This window comes from Spodoptera frugiperda, chromosome 11 (assembly GCF_023101765.2).
Source record: "Spodoptera frugiperda isolate SF20-4 chromosome 11, AGI-APGP_CSIRO_Sfru_2.0, whole genome shotgun sequence".
Lineage (NCBI taxonomy): Eukaryota > Metazoa > Arthropoda > Insecta > Lepidoptera > Noctuidae > Spodoptera > Spodoptera frugiperda.
Window position 1 is genome coordinate 7,749,205 of NC_064222.1, and position 22,750 is coordinate 7,771,954.

At 36.6% G+C, this 22,750-nt stretch overlaps 1 protein-coding gene across 2 annotated transcripts in view; it reads left to right on the top strand.

Annotated features, from left to right (window-relative positions):
* Positions 1-22,750, top strand: part of LOC118274585 (unconventional myosin-XVIIIa) — a 297,865-nt gene that overhangs the window by 29,484 nt on the left and 245,631 nt on the right. For both annotated transcript variants that reach the window (XM_050696858.1, XM_050696857.1), the window contains exon 2: positions 13,873-14,055. In XM_050696858.1, coding sequence (XP_050552815.1) covers positions 13,885-14,055 — 171 coding nt within the window. In that variant the 5' untranslated portion in view covers positions 13,873-13,884. The remainder of the gene's footprint in view (positions 1-13,872; positions 14,056-22,750) is intronic.

Genomic DNA, 22,750 nt, shown 5'->3' on the forward strand with positions numbered 1-22,750 from the left:
CCACATTCCCATTAACCACCACTTCAACTCAATTTAGGGTCTCAATGTGATCTACTAACCTATCAGTTACTTTAACCTTTCTACTAGTACTTACATCAATTGGTTCAAATATAAAAGTGTACGCATCATAATCAGGGACTGTCTGTGGCGTCTCCAAGTCTGAACTGACCGGGTCGTCGCCCACTGGCCTTATTTTAATATTTATGTCGCGCAAAGGATATAAGGAATAAGGATGTAGACATCGAGTAATCGTTCTATTGAAATTGGAAATGCTTGAGATTCTTTTGTGGGATATTTTGTAAGGGTTTTGAATTGGTGAATTTTATTTTGGATGGTAAAGTAAATGTATTATATACCAAGTTCATTGCACGGTTGACGCGGCTGCCGTGCAATGGGCAGCGGGTTCGATTCTCGCACAGAGAAACTCTTTGTGTGATCCACAAATTGTTGCTTCGAGTCTAGGTGGTATGTGTATGTGAGCTTGTATGTTTGTAAACGCATCCATGACACAGGAGAATACCAGTGTTGGGCAACGTTTAAAAAACTATAAAAAAAAGTTAGTGGTAATTACTGGCCTATTAATGCCTATTACAAGTATTAATTCGTTGTAATTTGAGACAGCATCGTTGATCGAAGGGTCGGATCCATTTTATCTATGTTTTTTGTAAGTGTTGGGTGTTTCAAATTTGATGTTTAAAGTTCATACAATTACGAACTATACGTTGATATTTTCACTATACACGTTTTAAAACCCAGTGTCTTATATTACGTAGTCTAGATTGTAGTATTTTTTTCAATCTAGCAAATAAAGTAGGTATTTTCAAACAACCTTGCCAGTTTGCCCTCTGAGTCATTCCGACCCGTTATTATACCGGGCCTTGCCATTATTTATGCTAATTATTTTTTTATCAAGTTACCTAGACTTGATCTGAAATAACGCTATTTTATGTGTTTACAAAAAAAACTCGTACCGAAGGACCAGTTTTGTGTTTGTGTGTGAAATTTTAAATTTATGAACAAAACGTAAGAGTTGCTTGATTTTGAATGAATGTGATAGTTAAGATAGGTATTTATTATAATTTTTTGGAGTAGGTGTGTCATCTTGTAATTAAAATAAATACCAGAATAATAAACGAGCAGACGTATCACCTGATGGTAAGCAATCGCCGCCGCCCATGAACACTGAAACACCAAGGGCGTTACAAGTGCGTGCGCCTTTTGGGGTTAGGAATTTGAGGGTTGTTGGGGAATCCGGGATTGGGAAGGGAGGTACGTAATTGGGCCTCCGATAACCTCATTCACACAACGCAAGCGTTGTTTCACGTCGGTTATTTATACTTTTAAACCTTCCTGATGGAAAGCAGTTAATGGATTATTATGTTTTACTCCTGTAGGTAATACGTCTGAAAGAGTCTCGTACATAATTCAAATTGTTTTCATAGTTCCATAGGGTTGGGCGCAGTAGGGCTGATGCCTGATCTGGAGCTGCGGACTACCTAGCGGGTTTACCGGGGCTTCGGTTCGACAAGCAGGAGTAGGAACGGGGTGGTTTTTAGTCAGTAAGAGTCTGACACTCCCTCTCGCCTCGCCCAAGGCGAGAAAAGTCATAGGATAATTCTCCAACCTCAAAAAAAAAAAAAAAGTTCAATAAGGTTAAGCAGAAATGTTTACCTCTGACTGTAGCACTAGACTTGAGAGAATGTAGTTACAAGAAAGAAACCTTGACGATGCAAATGATATTGGCAAAGATCCAATGACCAGCTTTCGACACTCAAAACTTAACAATGACGCAATCGATTGTTTTTTTTTGGCACGGTCCTATCCTTGTTGCATTCATACATTATTTATATTAGGTTGGTACTTACATGTAATGACATCACTGTATACCGACATGTAACTAATGACGTCACTGTGGTTTATTCCAAATCTTTATATATATAATTCTTATGTAAGTGTGTATGTCACTGAACTTCTCTTAAACGACTGGACTGATTTTGATGATTTTTTTTGTGTGTGTTCAAGGGGATCTGAGAATGGTTTAGATTCACAATTTTGTCCGCTGGACAATGTTTTTTTAATTAATTTATAATCTATTAGTAGTTGTTGATTTTGGCATGTTTTACATTGGATCTGACAGACGGCCAGACCAGTAGTTCAGTAGTTCTGGAGATTAGCGCGTTCAAACAAACAAACAAACTCTTCAGCTTTATAATATTCTTTTACTGAATTACACTATTAGTTATAATAAATATTAGAATCGTATAGTTTGTTTGGAAACTAACTACTGAACGGATTTTGGATGACTTAGGTATGTAATATGATTTTATACCACGGGAACGCGGGCGAAGTTGCGGCAAGAGCTAATAGGTAATATCTAGTTTTTACATATACGTAGGTATTTGAAACATATATTTTGAAACATAGAGTGTGTACCGAAATGATCTCAGCATTTGGATTTAATATAACTACTTTAAAGTGGTTACCATAAATTCCTATCTCTGCCTACCCATTATGAATATAACAAACCACATATCACAGTCACATGTTGTAGGTACTATTTTAGGGTCAGATTACCTCATTATTGTTTATTTTTGTATTACAACAATTGATACGTTTTCCCTTAACGTGTTAGTGTGTGTTTAAATACGGTGTGATACAGTGATGTGCTAAATTAACCTTACAACAGTGATTTGAAGAATTCAAGATGGGGCAAAAAGTTGTAAGGGAAACTATGTTTTATTGTCATGCAATATAACCGACTTTCCAGTGTTTGTGTGGTTTTCTATTGTAATAAGTCATAAGGACCAATTTAAGCCCGTAGTGAAAAAAAAAAAATTCAATTTAGTTTAGCAGTTCAGTTTATACGGGTGACATAAATACTATGTATCGTTTGCGTTATATGTTCGTCTATAGTTAGTTATTCTTTGTGTTTTGACTAAGCCCCAAAATAGATATAGACATGTGAAATAAAATGTGCAACAGAGCTGAATTTTCATTGATAACCACTCACTTTGGGTTCATAAGTAGAAATAAACTGCCAAAAGTTCCCATCAAGTTCACATGTGTTAAAAATGTATTCAGCCGCTACTTAACAATTATGACTTTCGACCACTGGTAGGTAGTGCATTCGTATCAAAAGACCAGCACCAAAACCATCCTAAGTTTTATCTAACTGTGTTTTTAACAGAGGTGTCAAAGATCCGTTTCGCGTCTGTATTCTATGTGCTTTCTGTCCTACAACAGTCCATTCAATGTGTCCACTAATCATTCAATCCCCGCCTTGCCCCACAATTAGTATGCCTATAGCATTCTTCAGAACATAATAAACTTGGAATGTACACGCGTTGACAGTTATTCAAATAGGAACGCCTAAATAACGGGATTTATAACAAAACAAACCTCCTTGCGTGAGCAAAAAAATAAAAAGAATTTATTGACCACAGATTAAATAGAATCATTTGGTATTGGCGCCAATTTTTTTTTTTTTTTTGTATAAGTCGGTAAAAGAGCAGACGGATCACCTGATCGTAAGCAATCACCGCCGCCCATGGACACTCGAAACACCAGAGGCGTTACAAGTGCGTTACCAGCCTTTTGGGGGTTAGGAATTTAAGGGTTGTTGGGGAATCGGGGATTGGGACGAGGGGTAATTGGAAGAGGAGTATGTATAAGTTTTTGTGTAACTACCATATAAAAGTAAGGCTAAATAATAGATACATATAGTTAAGTCTTTAGATCTATTTCATCACTGTAGACATGTATATATTATACATAGGTAATTAGTTAACAATACAACCCATCGCGAGTTGAAGTGTTGAACGCATGTAACTAATTTATTTATTTACCTTAGTATAGCGTGCTTTTATTTATACTTTAAACGGTTAATGACCTCTTTTGCATAATAAAACAATCTCGCATATTAATTTAACCTACTTCCATATGGTTAAGGGATTTTTTATGCTTCATATATTTATTTTATATGTAATTTGTAAGTCAGATATATTACCAGTGGCGTAGCGTGAGTGTCGGCCGCCCGGGGCGGAAGACAATTTTGCCGCCCCCTTATTTAGGTATTTTAATTTAATGTATACTACACATTACATATGTGGCGACACTCTGACAAGTGACAGATGACAGAAATCGCACATAGACAATTGACGAGCAAATCAATGGATGTCATAAATATCCTGCATCGCACATATGAAGTTTACATGCGAATTAACACGGATAGAAAATACCAACGAACAACAGTTGGGCAGAAAGCCCGCCAGGCATGATCACCTCGCCTGGTCGGAGGATCCTCCTTTTCTTAGGGAACTTTACTCTCTGTTCCCTAAACATACATTCATAATAGAGAACTTTTCGGCGAGAACAGTCATGAATCAGAGCACTCCCCGTGGTATAGGCGATATAATGTACAACGAAGCTACATCTCTACGCATTGCCAAAGTGTCAAGTCGGTTTTAAATTTCCTGCCACTCAACAATCCGATTCGCACGCCGCTGAACGCGGTCCAGAGGATGAACCTGGTACTGGGGTGCCCCCGCCCACAGATGAGACTAGTATTCCATATGGGGCCGAACCTGCGCCTTATATGTATAGAAGCAGGCGATGGGCTGGAGTGAAATACTGCCTTGATCTGTTGAGCACACCAAGCTTTTTCGAGGATAATTTAGCCTTATCCTCTAGATGGCCACGGATATGGACGTCGCTCGAAATGTTGATGCCAAGTATCCCAATTCTAATACCGGGCTAAACACGCCGACCTGTGTCTTAGTAGGGTTAAACTGGAACAAATTAAGTTCACCCCAATCTGAGATTCTCCGCAAAGAAGTCTCGATTTCAGACACAAGTCTGTTTCGGTTCTCGATGACGTTTTCCCGAGAAATGTTAGCGCGGCCGGTATAATAGGCATCACCTGTACTGTCATCCGCATAACAATGAATGCTGGTGATTTGCAACATATCATTGATATGGAGGAGGAACAAGGTAGGTGATAGCACGCAGCCTTGAGGGACACCTGCGTTTACAGACAGAGAGTCGGAGCATTCCCCGTCGACAACGACCTTAATGCTTCTGTCTGCAAGGAAGCAGTAGACCCATTCGCACAATTTCTCGGGAAGACCATAGGAAGAAAGCTTCGAAAGAAGCGTCTTTATGCCAAACCCGGTCGAAGGCTTTCGCCACGTCCAAGCTAACTACCAACGCTTCCCCCTTAGATTCGATCGCCTGTGCCCAACGGTGTGTCACGTAAACCAGAAGATCCCCAGCCCATCGACCTTTACGAAAACCGTATTGTTGGTCACTGAGTAGCTGGTGATCCTCTAGGTACCGCAAGAGCGGGCAGTTAATAATGGATTCCATTATTTTCGAGAAGAGGGAAGTTATGGCTATCGGTCTGTAGTTAGACGGATTTGTTCTATCGCCTTTTTAGGGTTCCGTAACCAAATGGCAAAAAACTAAACCCTTATAGATACGTCATGTCTGTCTGTCCGTCTGTCCGTCCGTCCGTCCGTCCGTATGTCACAGCCATTTATTTCCGAAACTGTTGGGCCTACATAGTTGAAACTTTGAAGGTTGATTTCGGTAACCGCTATTCGAATTTTGAATAAAAATTAATAAATTAAAAATTAAATGGGGGCACCCCATACTGAAGTGATTCAAAAAAAAAAAAATTACAGCTAACATATCCTTAATGGGTGTCTACTGTCTATGGATAGGTCTTTAAAAAAGACGTTAAGGTTCTTAAAACCATTTTTCGTCAAAATTAACCGTTTGAAAGTTAGACGCTTCTAAAGTGGAAAAATGAGTGTCCCCCCCCCTCTAACTTTTAAAATAAGGAAGGAGAAAGTGCTAAACTAAATATATGCTGTAGATTTCAATAGAAACTAACAACGAAAATTGGTTTGAACCAGATATCATTATTAGTTTTTAAGAAATAAAACATTTTCAAAAACCGCAAATATTACTTTGTCGTTCATACAAACACTATGTAAAACCAAGTTATTTTACAACTTTTATATTATGTCATCTACTTGCTGACTCGCACTTGGCCGGTTTTTGTTTAGGGATCGGATGGACCAAGGCCGTCTTCCATGATTTCGGGACTACGCCTAAAGAGTAAGCTCATTTTATTCGGTCCAATTTTGTACAGTCGACTCTATCTAAGGTTCCCTCTAGGGGCAGGACCACTCGTTAAAGGTTCCATCCCCACTATCACTACTTTCTTTATCTCTAGTTGCGAAAAAATATAAAATGGTTGAAATATTTACAAAATATATTTATTTTATAGGAAAAATTGTGCCGCCCCCTATAAACTGTAATTTGTAAGTCAGATCTATAACAGTGTTGCGAATATGGGTGTCGATGGTCACGTTGGCTGTCGTGTAGTCCACTTGGACGTGTCCTGTATATAAAAGGAGTTAAATTAAAAAAATATATATTTAAACTAGCTGACCGGCAAGCGTTGTTTGCCTTATAAATTATTTCTAGTTGTAGTTACGTATTTTCATGCCACATTATATAAAAATAAATACAAAAAAAAAAAATGGAAAATACTAACGAAAAAACAAAATGGATTTACTGAAAAAAAGGGGTACTTATGGGAAATAGATTTTTTTATGGATAGTAGCCGATTCTCAGATTTAGTTACTGAATACGCATCTGACATGGAATATATTAGATTATTGTAACGAAAATTAGGTCAATCAAAGTTATTAACCTGTACGCTTCATAGACAATTAGTGGTAATTAAATTGAATTGAACTAATAAATGTCTTATGATATTAGATAAGTCAATATTTATTATAGGAACACGATAACGGTTTATTTGAGAACGTGTTGCTATTTAGGTTATTTAAAATCGTTTTATTAACGCATTTTACAAAGGTGTTTTAGGTATTGTGACGGTCTTTTGGCATAACTAAAAGGTATTGATACTACATGGATTTATTTTTATTAAGGGAAAATATAAAAAACAAGTAAACCTTGGACTATTAGCTCCAAAAAATGTAGGTAATAGGTAGGTAAGGTATTTTCCCTCTAACCGCTTTAAAAATAGTTACCTTTAGAATTTAACTTTATTACATTACAAGAGTTCCCGATTCCCCAACAATCACTCAAATTACTAAACCTAACCCGTAACAGTATTGCAACGCCCCAGGTGTTTCGGGTGTCCATGGGCGGCGGCGATTGCTTACCATCATGTGATTCGTCTGCTCGTTTACCGGCTTATACCATAAAAAAACTTTTAAATCTTATCTGCAATAAAAAAACATAGTAAAAATATATAATAAATAACAACGCTGACAAAATAAATCACCAACCAGCTTGTTTTAGACAGCTACAACAACTTGGAACAACCATTAACACGACACCCGACATAATTGCTATGTTACCTCATTAGTTATTTACAAGCAGCCATTTTTTTAAAGTCATAATTGCCTTTTCTGTCACCACACTTTATCATTTTACTAGTTTCGATAAAAGTGAAACTTTGTAAAAGGCTGCATAAAATAAAATAAATATGGTGACTAGTTGATAGTCTAGAATTCTAGATAAACTAGCTCGTAATATGCTACATAAATATTACGTAATTTTAATATGGTTTTGATTGTAAGTTACTTTTAAATGTGGGAGAGCCATGCTTCGGCACAAATGGGTCGGTACGACCAGAGTGTTATACCATGGCATCACAGGAGTACAGACGTGAAACAAAGCTTGCGTTATGTTCCGTTGAGCGAGTGAGATTGCGATTACGGGAGGTCCCAATTGCTCCAGGTCCGGTCTCCCGAAATCTCCCGAAACTCCAATCAATTCTCTAATTCTTTCCCCCATAAAGCCGACAAAGCATTTCTATTGCCTCTAGTGTGTCTAAGAGCAGCGCCGATTGCTTACCATCAGGTGATCCGTCAGCTCGTTTACCGGCTATATGTTTCACCATGGCCATAGCGTAGGAAGCTAAGTCGAACGAAAGATTAAATTCTGTTCTACTTACTTCCATCGGTATTCTGCGATATACAGCCAAAAAAAGTGATTGCAAGGATTGAAGATTTTTCGATGACGTTGATGGATAGCGTCATGTTAAACAGTTTTAGACGCAGTGTACAGCGGTGTAAGTAGATACCGTAACATCGGGTTTCTTTGACCCTAGAGGGTAACTTTGACCCAAACTTTTAGACCAATGAAAAACTAATATACGTTTTGTTCTGGATTCCTATTGGTTGTAGAATGTGGGTCAAAGTTACCTCCTAGGGTCAAAGAAACCCGATGTTACTGGTACATTGTGTGCTTAGTCCACTAATTACACAAAGTTTATGCGCCCTAAAATGCCCGTAACTCTAACTACGGAATACCAATTAGACCTTTAGTACGGCACGCGAATAACGATGGGTGACTATTTTCTCTACTTTCTTAAATTGGTAGTTTATTTATGTACCGGTGTGTGTCTCACTAGTAATTTTCATTAATTAAATATGCAACCTTGAATTTCTCATGTGTCATCAGTAGATAAGTAGGATTTGTCTTTGCTAGACAGTTTTGATTGGCTTTTTGGCATAGATTTTTGCATCATGTTTGGACAGTATTTACAAACTAATACTGTCCATTGATTACAACTATTACAAGTCTTTTTTTAAGGGCGGAAAATCATCCAATGACTTCTCTCTCCATGGGTGAGGCGAGAGGGAGTGCCAGGCTCTTACTGACTAAAAATTACCCCGTTCCTACTCCTACTCTTTGAGCCGAAGCCCCGGTAATCCCGCTAGGAAGTCCGCAGCTCCGGAACTATTACAAGTTTGGATTAGTTTTTCACAGAATCACCTTACTAACATTGAACTTCAAAAATAGACATCATATTCACATGAAATAGTGAATACGCTCACCCCCTATTACATGGGACTTATAACACAAATGGTGAAAAATGGATGTACATTGTATCTACAGTAGCATTAAGTGCCGTAATGTGCACCTCTGCCTACCTCTTCGGAGAAAAAAGGCGTGACATCACATTCACATGATCAAAAGTTACGCTTTATAGGAGTTTCTGCAAAACATTTCACGTCTAATAATAAACTAAATATCTGTTTCCACCTTCATGTTCCCATCTCTAAAAGTGCAACAAAGTATTAAAATATCTTTGTTCGAAATAAATATGGCTGCGTTTGCGTCAATCAATTTTATGCGTCGGCTGCCGTGCAGTCAAAGATGATAGTCAGACAGAACGCCTTGAGTAAATCAAACAAGATGTGTGTGTGTGTTTATGGTGAGGGAACGGATTGAGTGCAGTCCAGAGTGCAAAGTTACTCTTCTGAATATCCAGGCTGTATGTTTAGGCAACTATAAACTAAAATTTCCCAAGAATCACTTAAATTGTTTTAAAACATAACTAACGCAAAAGCACCGAATACCGACCGTTGATCGGCGCGGCGAACAAAATCCTCCAAAAGATAAACAAAATATTCAAGATCATATAGTAAAAAATGCTTTTCCGAAAGTATATTAACTATGAATTAGAAATATGTTCATAATTTTGCCCTTTTACGACTATTTTGTACCTATATTTCGATTTAAACTCTTACGCTTGGAAAAATACTAAAGTCCCCGTATACCGACCGAACTGCCGACAGGTGTCCGTGATACCGACTCCTCAGGAACCTGAGTCCGACCGGCCCAAACGCACATTGTAAAATCAACTCTATATCTTAGCAGTAGAGTAGAAATTCGTAAAACAACAATTTTTCTAAAACTATTCACGCATTGTTTTTGGATTCGATACTGAAATTACGATAATGTATTTTTAAATTTAACATAACATTACGTTTTTTAACACTCGGAGATGTAAGCAGAGAACACACAATGCGACGCCTACTTTTCTACCTACCGTGTAGGTAGTTATTTATTTTTTAATTAAGTTTCCTAGTACTTCAGCATAAGATTTACCTACATCATGTCGATCTTAATTTATTATGCCTAATAAAGAAATTTTTGGTTTAATGCGAATGGTCTTGAAGTACCTATAGGTAGATACCTATTATTAAGATACGTAATTAGGTAAATTCGTGACTAAACTTTTGTATGTACCCATACATTACATACTATGATTGTATCGTACATATGGTAGGTACTTATTTTATTTACTTTACTACTTGTAGGTACAATATACCTCCGTAGTTATTTTCGGAACATTATGTGTCGTAGGTATTACGTACAAGTACTATACCTATTACTAACGTTTTTGTCGTTCATCCCGATGACTTACCGATGATGTGCTTATAATGTAATTTAAAAAAAACACCAAAACCTATATTCCCTTAGTTAGTCGGAACAAGGGACAGGGAAACAAATCGTATCCAGACTACGACCAAACCAGTATTTGTATAATAAAACGTCTTAACCGAAATTTATACCATTTTTTTTAGTTACTTTCTACTCTACTATTACTTATTAAGTTGTAACAATATCGTATTCATGAAATTCTTCGAAATAAACATAAAATATAAAGGTTTACTACTAGCAAGTCTTTGTGAAGGAATCGCAAATAAATCGGAAATATGTCAATTTGAAACGTAAATTACAAAGAATCCATTATAGTTAGTATAGGTCGGATACCGGTCTATTATCTAAGGATAGCTTTAAGAATAAGAAACTAATCACAAAACACTCCCAAAACAAACCACGTTACAGAAAATTAGTGTCATTCATAAACCTTAAAATTCCGTTTACCGACCAATTTGGTCGGTATTCGGTACGTCGTTATTTTGTAGGGCTCCTCATTCCGTCCAACATTAATTTATCGATAAATCTATAAAAACAAGGAATTTCAGTATGATTATTGAAATTATAAGGACTCAATGAACCAATAAATCACATAAAGTAAATACATTCCTTGTTTACCCGAGTGATCATCGCCAAAATCGAGATCTTTTATTTCACTGATTTATGTTTTTTTCGCATTAAAATTTACGCAAACTGCACCTTATTTAGATTTTGTGGGATAGTCGGAATGTGCGTTAACCCACAAAACCCAAGTTTTGACTGAAGGTGTATGATGAATTAATGTATTGAATAAGGCGTGTTTCAAGACTTTCGCGCGATAAATACACAAACTAGCGTAAAATAACTAAAATGGTCGGATAGAGGAGGCCGGTCGGTAACCGGTGCCTTTGCGTTATTATTTTAAATTCTCTAAAATTAATTAACTAACTACTGCTTTATAAAATACAATACAATATCAAATAATAATAAAATGAGCACCGTTTTTCCTGTGGGTCGAGGGATGCGGTGCCCATTTTCATCAGGTAAAACCCGAGAAGGAGAGACCTCCCCACATAATATATTACATTTATTTTTAAGTTAGGCAAAGCGGTTATAAATGAACAATCAGTAAATTAAATACGTATAGGCTAGCCGAAGTCGAAATCAAATTGGCTATTAACGACAACTATTTGCTTTTGCAAAATAAGGACTTTTGTCCTTATTCTTTTTCCTTCCTATGGTCCTTTGCTCCGCGGTATTGTTAAGTTCGGTCTCTCTTAACTCTCTACTCGAGGGGTTCGGGGTTGTATGATGTATTACAGTTTGGTTTTGACAGTTCAGTTAAACAATGCTATGAACATAGCTGTTATTATGCTGTATTTAAAATATAGGTGTCAGTTTCGTTTAAGAAAAGGTTTGGTCCTTCGGTACAATGTGATGTTTTAATTTTATGACTGCTTTGTACTGTATTGTTGTACCTATTTAAAATACTGTTAATGAACTCATTTTTACGTCTGTTTAAAATCAAGTGATACAGTAAGCAAACCATTTTACATGGTTCCATCAAATACGGCATTTATTAACTAGTAAATAATATTATGCATTGTGATATAAGGATCAGGTTTTTTAGTGGAGAAAAATCGTTATTAGTCTTGTCCCACCTTGGGCGAGGCGAGAGGGAATGCCAGACTTGTATTGATTAAAATCCACCCTATTTTCTCTGATTTCCTATGTACGGTTAAAAGCATCAGCTTAGGAGTAAAGGTAATATGAAGAAAGGAATAGAAACTATGAAATAAGCTAATGTAGGTTTACTATCCGTTGAAAAAAGCCAACCCATAAGTAAAGAAAATACCTGTTATTATAAAAGTACACTTCTGTCTCCCCCTCAAGGAATAACAGATGTTATGGTAATCGCAATGCCGGGAAGGGCTGTTCAAAAAAAGATTATAACTAATACAGACCTTGTTGGAGATATCCTAAAAAAGAGCAGGTGCTTCAAACTGGCACGTGTGTATGACTAAGAACTGTTTGGATAAAAATATTAAGAAGTAAATTAATAAAAAGTTATCTCAGGTCAAACTGAGAACCTCCTATTTTTTTTTAGCCGACTTCAAAATGAAGTTGTTTGACATGTATGTTGTAGGTATTGTATATATTTATTTATGTACACAACATATAACACACAGGTAAAATATATAACAATACAAGGTACATAGGCATTGCATATCCCTTTTGGGGTGGGTATGTTTGTGCACGATTATCTCGCGTTTGGCTGAACTGATTTTAATGCGGTTTTCAGCATAATAATATTTTTCAGACTAAGGAAGATTTAAGAGATATTACCTGACCTAAAAAATGGAGGCGGTAACGAAAAACTAAGGCACCAGCCTTTTTTGAAACAAAAGTTTTATTAAGTTATCCATAATATCTTTCTCAAATAAAAATATGACGTTGTATATGTAAAGGTAATTAAAAAAACATGCGTCAATTCAACCGTGACTATCAAATCTCTTATTGTTTTATATTGACTTGAATTGATTCGATATGTTTCGAATTTATTTTATTTACAAGAAATGGAATTGTACGGATTTCATCTTAACGTTGCCGTGATTATGTTTGTTCTGCTTTCTTTTTGTTTCTTTGTCTACCTTTTTGTTAAGATTTATTTACTTTCTTTTTTAGTTTTGTTTATGTAAATATTTTTATTAATTTTTGTTTCTTAATTCATCTAAATTGGTTGTTTTGGTGTGAAAGTGTAACAAACAAACACAAAACTTAATCATTTATTTTAGCTTAAGTTATTATAAATGCTCAATTATTATTGATTACGTGAGATTAACTCACGAACCCTATTAACACTTTGACTGCCAACAAAAATCTGTTGAAGACAAATCTCCGCTAGCGTCGCTCCCTTTTGCAACCCATGGCGTTTATTGTGTTAAGCTTAGTTTATTGTCTACACAGTGTATGGAAACATGGCCCTATAAAGATACATACTTTGATCGACACAGGATTGAAACATCAGCAATACAGCAATATTAGCTGCTTCTAAACCAATGCATCAAAATAGGTACCGCAAACTATGACAATATTACATAGTAGTAATGACAGTTCATAATGTATGATTGTGCAATTAAAAATATTAGGTAGTTAAGTAGCACAAGTGCAATGAACTTTGAACTGACAAAATGTTGTGGTCCTATTGCACAATTATTTAACTGGTCCTTTTGATAACAATAACCAGTCATATTGATAACTGCATTTTTTATGCAATGTGGTCTTTCCGTGGTTGCAACAGTGATTGATAGGTATGAGTTGTAACTATGAGTGTGATTGTTACTAGTTAGGTTGAATTAAAATTCAATTTAATTTGATACGAGTATTGTCAATTTCTGACTACAGACGTCTAATGTAATGGGAATAACCGTTAAACTTGGTAAAAAGATTAGGTATTAAGAAAACCAATGAATTTTATAATACTCATTTACCAAACGAGAACCTAAAAAGATATCTGAACTTCACTTTAACTTAAGATTTAATTCTTCTTCTTAACTTTAACTTAAGAATTAAGATGCACAACTTTTTATTAAAACATCAATTTTAATTTTGTTTCAGAGCCAAGCCGCCATGTTTAATTTCATGAAAAAGACCGCGGTCTTAACTGGCGGTGATGTGGGGGGTGGTGAGGAGCGGGATGGAGAGAAAGAGAGACGGAAACGGGAGAAGAAAGAGAGAAAAGAGAGGGAGAAGCGAGAGAGGATAGCCGCTGGACTGGAGGAGCCGTTACGGCTGGAAGAGGTGAGTTTAAAGTCAAAACATTTATTTAAATTCATAACTGAGGCCTTAGTTCGAGTTTGCTTTACGTTTAACGAGATCGAAACGAGAGTGCGTTCGGCGCTGTGATTGGTTAGATCTTTGGAGCTGGCTAATCAGAGCGCCCAACACGATCTCATTTCGATTTAAAACAAACTCTACTAAGGGTACTGACCTCAAATTCAAAATCTTTTTGAAATTAGGTGTTTGGAGCTCATAAACTTAAGTGGAACCACAGATTATGGATTAAGAATGGCTATTCATTTCGTCCGTAGGTCATTTGCTCTTAATTCACAGCATTTTAAAGCAAACCCAGTGACCGTTTACATACATTGCAAAGTGGGCTAAGTTTATAAATAAGTGAAGACGTGCCCTTTTCCCATAACCTTAAGTTTATCGAAAGTTTTATAACACGCCAAAATGATTAAAATTAACCTACTGCTTTTAATAATATAAATCAAGAATTTGAATTTGAAAAACATAATTTAAGTTTTAAGTCGCATCTCTTTTCTTTGACAGTTTTTTATTTTCTCGATAAATTAATATTAATTTAAAAATGTAGGTCAATTCACACATAATATTACTTGCAAATACATAAAAAAAAAATGGGCCCACTGGCTTAGTGAAACTCACACGGATAGATCAATACAAAAAATTAACATAACTGGACTACCGATCATGCAAATTGTATAGCTTATAAAATTGGATATATTTTTATTAATTCTTGTTATAAATTCATATCAGTTTCTATAACTGTTGAAAGATGAGTAAATCTGTGTAATAGGTGATTAAACCATCAAATCAAAACATTTGCATTTTAATTAATAGATGATATTAAATATGAGTAGAGGTTTGAATTTTTGATTTTCATTTTATTATTGATGGTTCCGTTATTAAAAGTGTGCAGTTTTAAGAGTGGTGTGAAATGAATGCGTATGAAAAGCAAAATCTAAATACTTTGAATGTCAACAATGCTAATGTAAAGCTGTAGCCCTTTGCCATTTGTCTTTTTTTTCAATGAAGAATTCATCCGATGTCTATTTCCTCCTTGGGCGAGGCGAGAGTGTCAGACTCTTACTGACTAAAAACCACCACGTTCTTACTTCTGCTTTTCGAGCCGGAGCCCCGGTAACCCGCTAGGTAGTCCGCCATTTGTCTAGGGTTAACACTGACCGTCTTCAATGAATCTGAGGATGTATTTGTTTCTTCGTCCATGAAGCAGACTGACTGATGACTCCTAAGTCACTTCTACCTGCAGTTACTTGTGCCTACAGTTACTTTTCGTTTGTAATGTTATTAGTGTTAATGCTCCAATGTTCTCCTTTGTTTCTGTCTTTCCATAAATCCTTGGCTTCGTGTTGTTATTTTGGTCTTTGTAGTCGCTAAAAATATATCAATACTTCCTTCAGACATTTTGTGTGCAGCTTTTATTAAATAATCAAATGTATCTCTAGTAACTAGTAATTGAATATCATGAAAATAAACGTATTTAAATTTAACATTACCTAAGTATATAGTTAAATTGATTTTGCAACTTGCATCGTATTGATTGCATACTGTTGCCTAAGGTAATGGTCGCCAAGTGAGTTTCTTTGCCGACGATGTTCCGGTTTCCGACCAGTTTGTTGAACGATATCTTTATTTTATAAATTGGGACCCTGGTGACGTGTCGAGGTCTGTGCTGCATTTAATTGGTAAACTCGATTATTGCATTCATTATGTTTTTTGTTGATATCGTAATGTGTTTATTACTACGTATTCTTACCTACTTTTTGACCTTAATTGAAATGGATTCATCTGTATGTTTTAAGGATTGTTGGGGAATCAGGGTTGGGAAGATTGGGAAGGGGGGTAATTGGGTCTTCGGTAACCTCACTCACACAACGAAAAACAATGCAAGCGTTGTTTCACGTCGGTTTTCTGTGAGGCCGTGGTATCACTCCGGTCGGTGGTCCATTCGTGCCGAAGCATGGCTCTCCCACACTTGTAACACACAGATGGAACTAACAACAGAACTGTATTCGTAAAATTCTTAGAACCTTTGTGTGCAAGGTGCACTTTGCCTATCATTAATAACAGACCAGACTTTACGTGTCAAAAGACCACCCAGAACTATTTAAGTAATTTACATTTAAACTGCTAATAAATTAGGCGCAAGATAGAAACTGGTAACTACATCTATTATAAAGGCATCAAATTCTTGCGCCTGACCGCAATCCGCCGCATCATGATATATTGTTCGAAATAATACTGGCATTTACGGGATTGTTCAATAAATGGCACGACTGTGAAATGTCAAACGTTTTACGATATTTCGTGTGAAGCCATGAGGTGACTCCCATTTATCTAAGATCGCGTCTGTTGTTCCCCGAAGAGTTAGGTAGAAGTGTACCTTTTTTACCCGACTGCCAAGGAAGGGTTATGTTTTTGGTTGGTGGTGGTGATTATGACCCTTTTTATCATAGAAAGGATATCATGTGATAATGGGTGACTCTATTGCCATACAATATAGGGATCAAGTGGGGAGCCAGTGGATGCAGGTAACGAGTGGTTCTTCTACGTGTAGGACTAAGGGGGAGGCCTTTGTTCAGCAGTGGACATCTCTCGGATCAATTGTAGCTTCGTGTTACTGCTACTACAGTTTTCGAAAGACCGAATAGTTCATCTTAAAAAGCTTAATAGTTCTTTCGAAATCGAAATGTCTAGAACATTCTCCTCTCTCTAATCTCTGTTCCGATAAAATCGGAAAGATCATCCGATCAGCAAATTGGTTTACATTTTCATCAACACTCAATCAACTCGAGTCTGGCAAAGGGTAATTGGATTTTCTGATTTCAAACCCTTCTTACCTATTCTGGGATTGTGCCTACTTGAAACTTGACGACAAATTCGCACCCTGTGATATAGAACTAACGTGACGGGTGAAAAATAGTGCTGAAAGTAATGGAAATATTAAGTTTTCGGAATGTGCTTAATACTAATTAATACCTTAGCTTTATATATTTATTTTTAATGTACACAATACAAATAAATAATGGTACAAAAGGCGAACTTATATTCTGTAGACGTCGTTAGAGATAAGACGTACCTAATTAGTAACAGCCACTTGCCACTAATTTTCCATAAAATTCATGCAATAAAAGGGCAAACCTTTTACTATCCAGTAAAATAGATTGCATAATAATATAACCTAAGTAAATAGTAAGTAGGCAATAGCTTCTCGGATCTCAGTAAAGCCTCTGGGAGGGTGTGTCGCAATAGGTCAAAAGTGCGAGGTTGTACGCTCACTTGTTCTATGCCCTGCCAAATGTAATGGTATTTGCACCCATAACATTCACGATTGGTATCGTTATTCGATTCGTATTTGTTTTTATGAATGTGGAAGCTGTGGTATAATTTACATGTCCATAATCTGGAATAGAGAGCACGCATTTATTTCGACACCAGCAATTTATACTGCGCTAACTCAAAAAGCGTACTTTACAGTAGAGGCGTTTAAAGGGAAAAACGTGATAAGTTTTACATTAATTAAGATACTTTTTTGAAATTTGGTATGCTTAATATTTAATGTATTCACTGTAATATCTCATATTTATATTTCCTTAATTATTTCTATTTTTTGATTTAGCGCAAGTTAGCCGTATATAAACGTAATTCATCAAAAAAAATTACATCCTATACACGTCTAACTTATGTTAGCGTAGTGTAGTACGGGACGTCGTAGTGCATGATCAATCATCTGATGCATATTTCAATATTTTATAAAGAACATGTACTTACTTACAAAAAGAATAGTCAACGTACCATTAATAAACTAATTAATACGTTAAGACATAAGTATTTACTATGTAAAAGTCGCTAAGTCGTCCATTTTACAAACGAACATGTATACACACGAACGCACTAAACTACGCTAACTACGAATTAGCGCAGTGTTGCACGGACTTTGACCAAAGTGATCCGCGCGCACACTCCGCTAATAATAGTTGGCGTAATATAAATCGAGTGATTTCAAAAAGTACCTTTACTTAGCGTTTTATAAGATTTGTAACTTTCTTATTTTTGCATATTTCTTCTCAATTTTTTTATGACGTATGTAAACACACATTTTAAGCAACTTGGCATAAAAAAGTTTTTTCCAAATTTTGAGTTAGCGTAGTATAAATTGCTGGTGTCGATTTGTGTTAAGTGTTAGTATCAATGCAGCAAAGGGGTGAAACCCGGCAATGACTGATATTGGGCTTTCTCTTAATTTTGTTTTACTATAAATGCCTTAAGCAAGGACTAGGACTATTGCGGAACACTGGCGCAACCGCAGGCATCATGCTTCTCGGAGCTGCGGACTACCTAGCGCGTTTACCGGGGCTCCGGCTCGAAAAGCAGGAGTAGGAATGGGGTGGTTTTTGGTCAGTAAGAGTCTGACACTACCTCTCGCCTTGCCCAAGGCGGGAGAAATCATTGGATCACTTTCGCCTTCAAAAATAGACGTTGTGCTTCAATCAATTTTAGAATGTTCAATTACAACTCTTTATACTACTATGAATGGGCATGGGATTTTGGTTTCTTTGTGTTTCTTCTGTCCATCATAATCTAAATTATGTCTATCAACTATATCTCATTAACTCGAACCTCTAATTAATCCATCATTCAATCTTGAATGAGCGTGAAATAGTCATGGGACTAATTGGAGATGGTAATCGATTTTGTTTTGTAAAGAGTTTACAATACAGTCTTAATTTAACTGACACAGTTTGACAGACGTATATAGTTATTGACCCAGATTAATATACTATGTCGGTTAATAAAAACGCATTCGACAGAGATAGACAATGTGCGTCAATCATCAGTACCAATACCTATGTAGGTACTGACTATCTAGATGTAGTTAAATAGATAAAAGTGAGCTATCGGTGTGTTGTATGTGCATATCTTTTAAACGACTGCACCAAATTGGATGTTGGTCATGTTCGTAATATGGCTACGTCATAATGTGCATCATGGTGAGGGTTGTATGAAAGTAAAATAGACAGTCACCGGTCAAAAAATAGCTCATCACTACATAGTATAAAATAAAGTCGCTTTCTCTGTCCCTATGTCCCTTTGTATGCTTAAATCTTTAAAACTACGCAACGGATTTTGATGCAGTTTTTTAATAGATTGATTGATTGAGTGATTCAAAAGGAAGGTTTATATGTATAATACATGCATAATATATCACCATTGCACCCATGCGAAGCTGGGGCGGGTCGCTACTTAGCTAGTTTTATAATATGAAAGAAAGAAAAAGTTTTGTTTGTTGGTAGGATAAATTGCGGAAGAATCAGGAGAACAGTTTTTAGACCAGACCTACCGACTGCAAACCGCAACACCAGTGCAGTGGTGTCACTTGTATGTGTCCATCTTTCATGGGAAAAAGCCAGTCTCAGTAAGAATCGAGCGCCCATATCGGTGTTCGATATCATCTGATATTTGTACTAAAATCGATTGGACCATATCGATGGTATCATTCGCTTTCGACGAGTCACTTATCCTTATCGATGCTTTTGATATGATGACAGTGATGAGATATTTATTGGTTTTTGAAGTGGTGTGAGTGCGATGGGTTTGTCTAGTTTAAGTATGTGTCACTCTGGTCTATTAATATATATCGCCACGCCTTTTATCCCTGAAGAGGTAGGCAGAGGTGCAAATTATGGCACGTAATGCCACTGTACAATGTGCACTCACTTTTAATAAATTGTATTATAAGTCCCATGTGGTGGGATTGTAGTCAAGCATTAGTTTTTGTCGAACGAAAAAAAAATGTAATAGGTGGTGTGTCTGATCTATTAACTATTTGATTTATAATTAAATATTTAATGTTTTTGTGTCTAACGAAACTGATATTGATGTATTCTGTTTGATTAACAGATTCGTTATAAAAAAAATACTTAGCTCAGAACTGTCGTCTTCATCGGCTGTCGAAGTAAATTCTCCTATTTGATAACTTGTATCTACGTACAGTACGTCTTACCTAAATCTCACAGAAGATATTAACAACCCCAGTATTATCGGTCATGCAAACACCAACAGCGGCCATATTTGTAAAGGATTAGTCTATTTGTCCTACGGTACTTGTACTAGAAGTGAAATTCCAATGTATTTGGTATAACTATTTAAAGCCCCTTTGTGTATTTAACATAATTATTCTAGTTGGGACAATCTCGCTTCGATTTTTGGACAAAAGCGAGAGAAGGCAACTATGTATTCCGCTACTAGACTAAATTAATTATTATGTTATCGGCTTGCTCGTGTAATTGTTTGACGAGGAACTCGACTAGTTTCAAGCCATGCTAGAGGCTCATATTCATGAGCAGCATTCCGCGACACACGACGCGGCGTTTGTCGCGCTGCTACTGACGACTGACTAAGCCGATAACATAATAATTAATTTAGTATGTCTCACGAAAGTTACAATAAAATTATAGACTAAAATACTAGCGTAATGCAAACAAGGCATTATTGTTTTTGGTTTCGTAAAATTGTCTATTCAAACGAGAAAATTTTCTTTTGTGTCAGCACAAAGTAAATGTTACATATTTAATAATGTGTAAACAGAAACCGATCTCACAAGGAAACAATAGTTTTCTTATGAATGGATGAATGATGAATTCCTATTATTATTTAACTACCTATTCCCATACAAGATTAAATGAATGATGGATAACAAAATGCAGAACACTCAAAGACAAACACTAGACAGCGGCGCCATCTCTTATCGATGACCAGAACTAAATATTACGTCAAAGACCAAGTCTACAATTCACGTAAAATTGGGTGTTTTTCCACCAGAGATGTGCTATGCTACGTTGCTGTGGATGCGTTTGGCTTCCACCAAACATATTCATTGGTACACTTAGCATAGCACTGGTGGAAACGGACTCAGCTAAGCTATGTTTTTATATGGAATGATGCGTGCTATGGATGGCTTCCCTACTATCGATACACAGTAAACTCGAGATGCGCAACTTCCTCGCACAGCTACTTAAAAGTATCAGTGGAAACGGTCACATAATTTCAAAGCTTAGCTATTACATCTTCGTAGCATAGCTACATAGCACATCTCTAGTGGAAAAGCACCCAAAGCAAACATCTTGATGTTGTTTGACTGAATTAAATAATATCCTCAGGAAATTCACTGACCAAACACAGGGGGATGCACCCCTAGAAGAATATAAATCAAATAAGAATTGAAGAAGTTTGTGGATCCGTTTTATGTGTCGGACAAAGTACTATGTATTATGGGGGTGATGGAGGGATTGTGTAATTTCTTCCTGTTAGCTAACTTAGACAAGTAACTTCACGAAGTGTTGTTAAAGTATTGCTTTACGTGGCTTTTAAAAATTTTGAAACAAACTGCTAACCCTGTAGAATATAACATTTTTAAAAAAAAGAAGAGCCTTAAATGTTTTCTTTCCCTCCTCCATTTCATTTAAATCAGGTAATATCCCTAATACCTCTACCAAACTCTGAAAAATACGGTGCTGAAAACCACACCAACACCGTTTCGGTCAAACGCGAGATGTGTATGTATTATTTTATGTATAAAGCTGAAGAGTTTGTTGGAACGCACTAATCTACAGAACTAATGGTCCGATTTGAATAATTCTTTTTATGTTGGATAGTCCATTTATCGAGGAAGATTATAAACTATAAAACATCACACATGCAACCGCGCGTAAGTATCTACGCTAACGCCGGCTCCACACGTTGGCCCCAATATTGGCCCCAACGCTATTCATCCAACGTGTGGATCTAGAAAATGGCATTGGTCCCAACGTTAGGGCGAGCGTTGGTAGTTGGCCGGCTCGTGTCGGTTTCATCAAAGGAATCTGCGCCAACGCTCGCGATCTGTCCACACGTTGGCGCTTTGCTCAGTTCTGTTACAACACGCAGCGAGTGCATACGTCGAGCGAGAATGGCTTTCTCATGTGTCCACAAAATCGTCACCGGCTTGGACAAATGAAAAAGTAATAGAATTTATCAAGCACATCCAATAATATGGGACGCAACTCGAAAGGACCACAAAAATAAAAATTTATTAGCTGATGCATGGCGCACCATTCAACAAAATATGGGAATGAATTTCTCAATCGAAGATTGAAAAAAGCGAGAATCGTTAATGAGCACATATCGCCTTTACAGAAAGAAAATTAGTGACTCTACTCGATCTGGATCATCAACAGATGATATTTTTAAACCAAATTGGTTCGCTTATGAGCTCATGGATAGCTTTCTTGCTCCGATTTATGATAAATCGAATACAATTACTATTAACACAGAGAGATTGTCTTTTTATTTTTTCTCAGTAACAAATATAAATGTGCACTCATCATTACTATAAACGCGCTCAGAGCAGTTTCGATTTCTGTATCGGACATCTTCACATTGGCGTTGACGGGATAGAACTAGTTTATTAGCCAACGTGTGTACGCCTCACCGAGTTTGCAGTCCAACGTTGGTACGAGCGTTGGGACCAACATGTGGAGCCGGCCTAAGATTGATAGAGCGGGTAAAACGGCGCCTAAGTAGTCAGTTGAGAATATAAAAGACACAATGTTATGACTATCTCCACAATTCCATGCCATTATTCTACAACAGCACCTTCCACCTTCGTATTTATCTTTTTAAATTATAATCA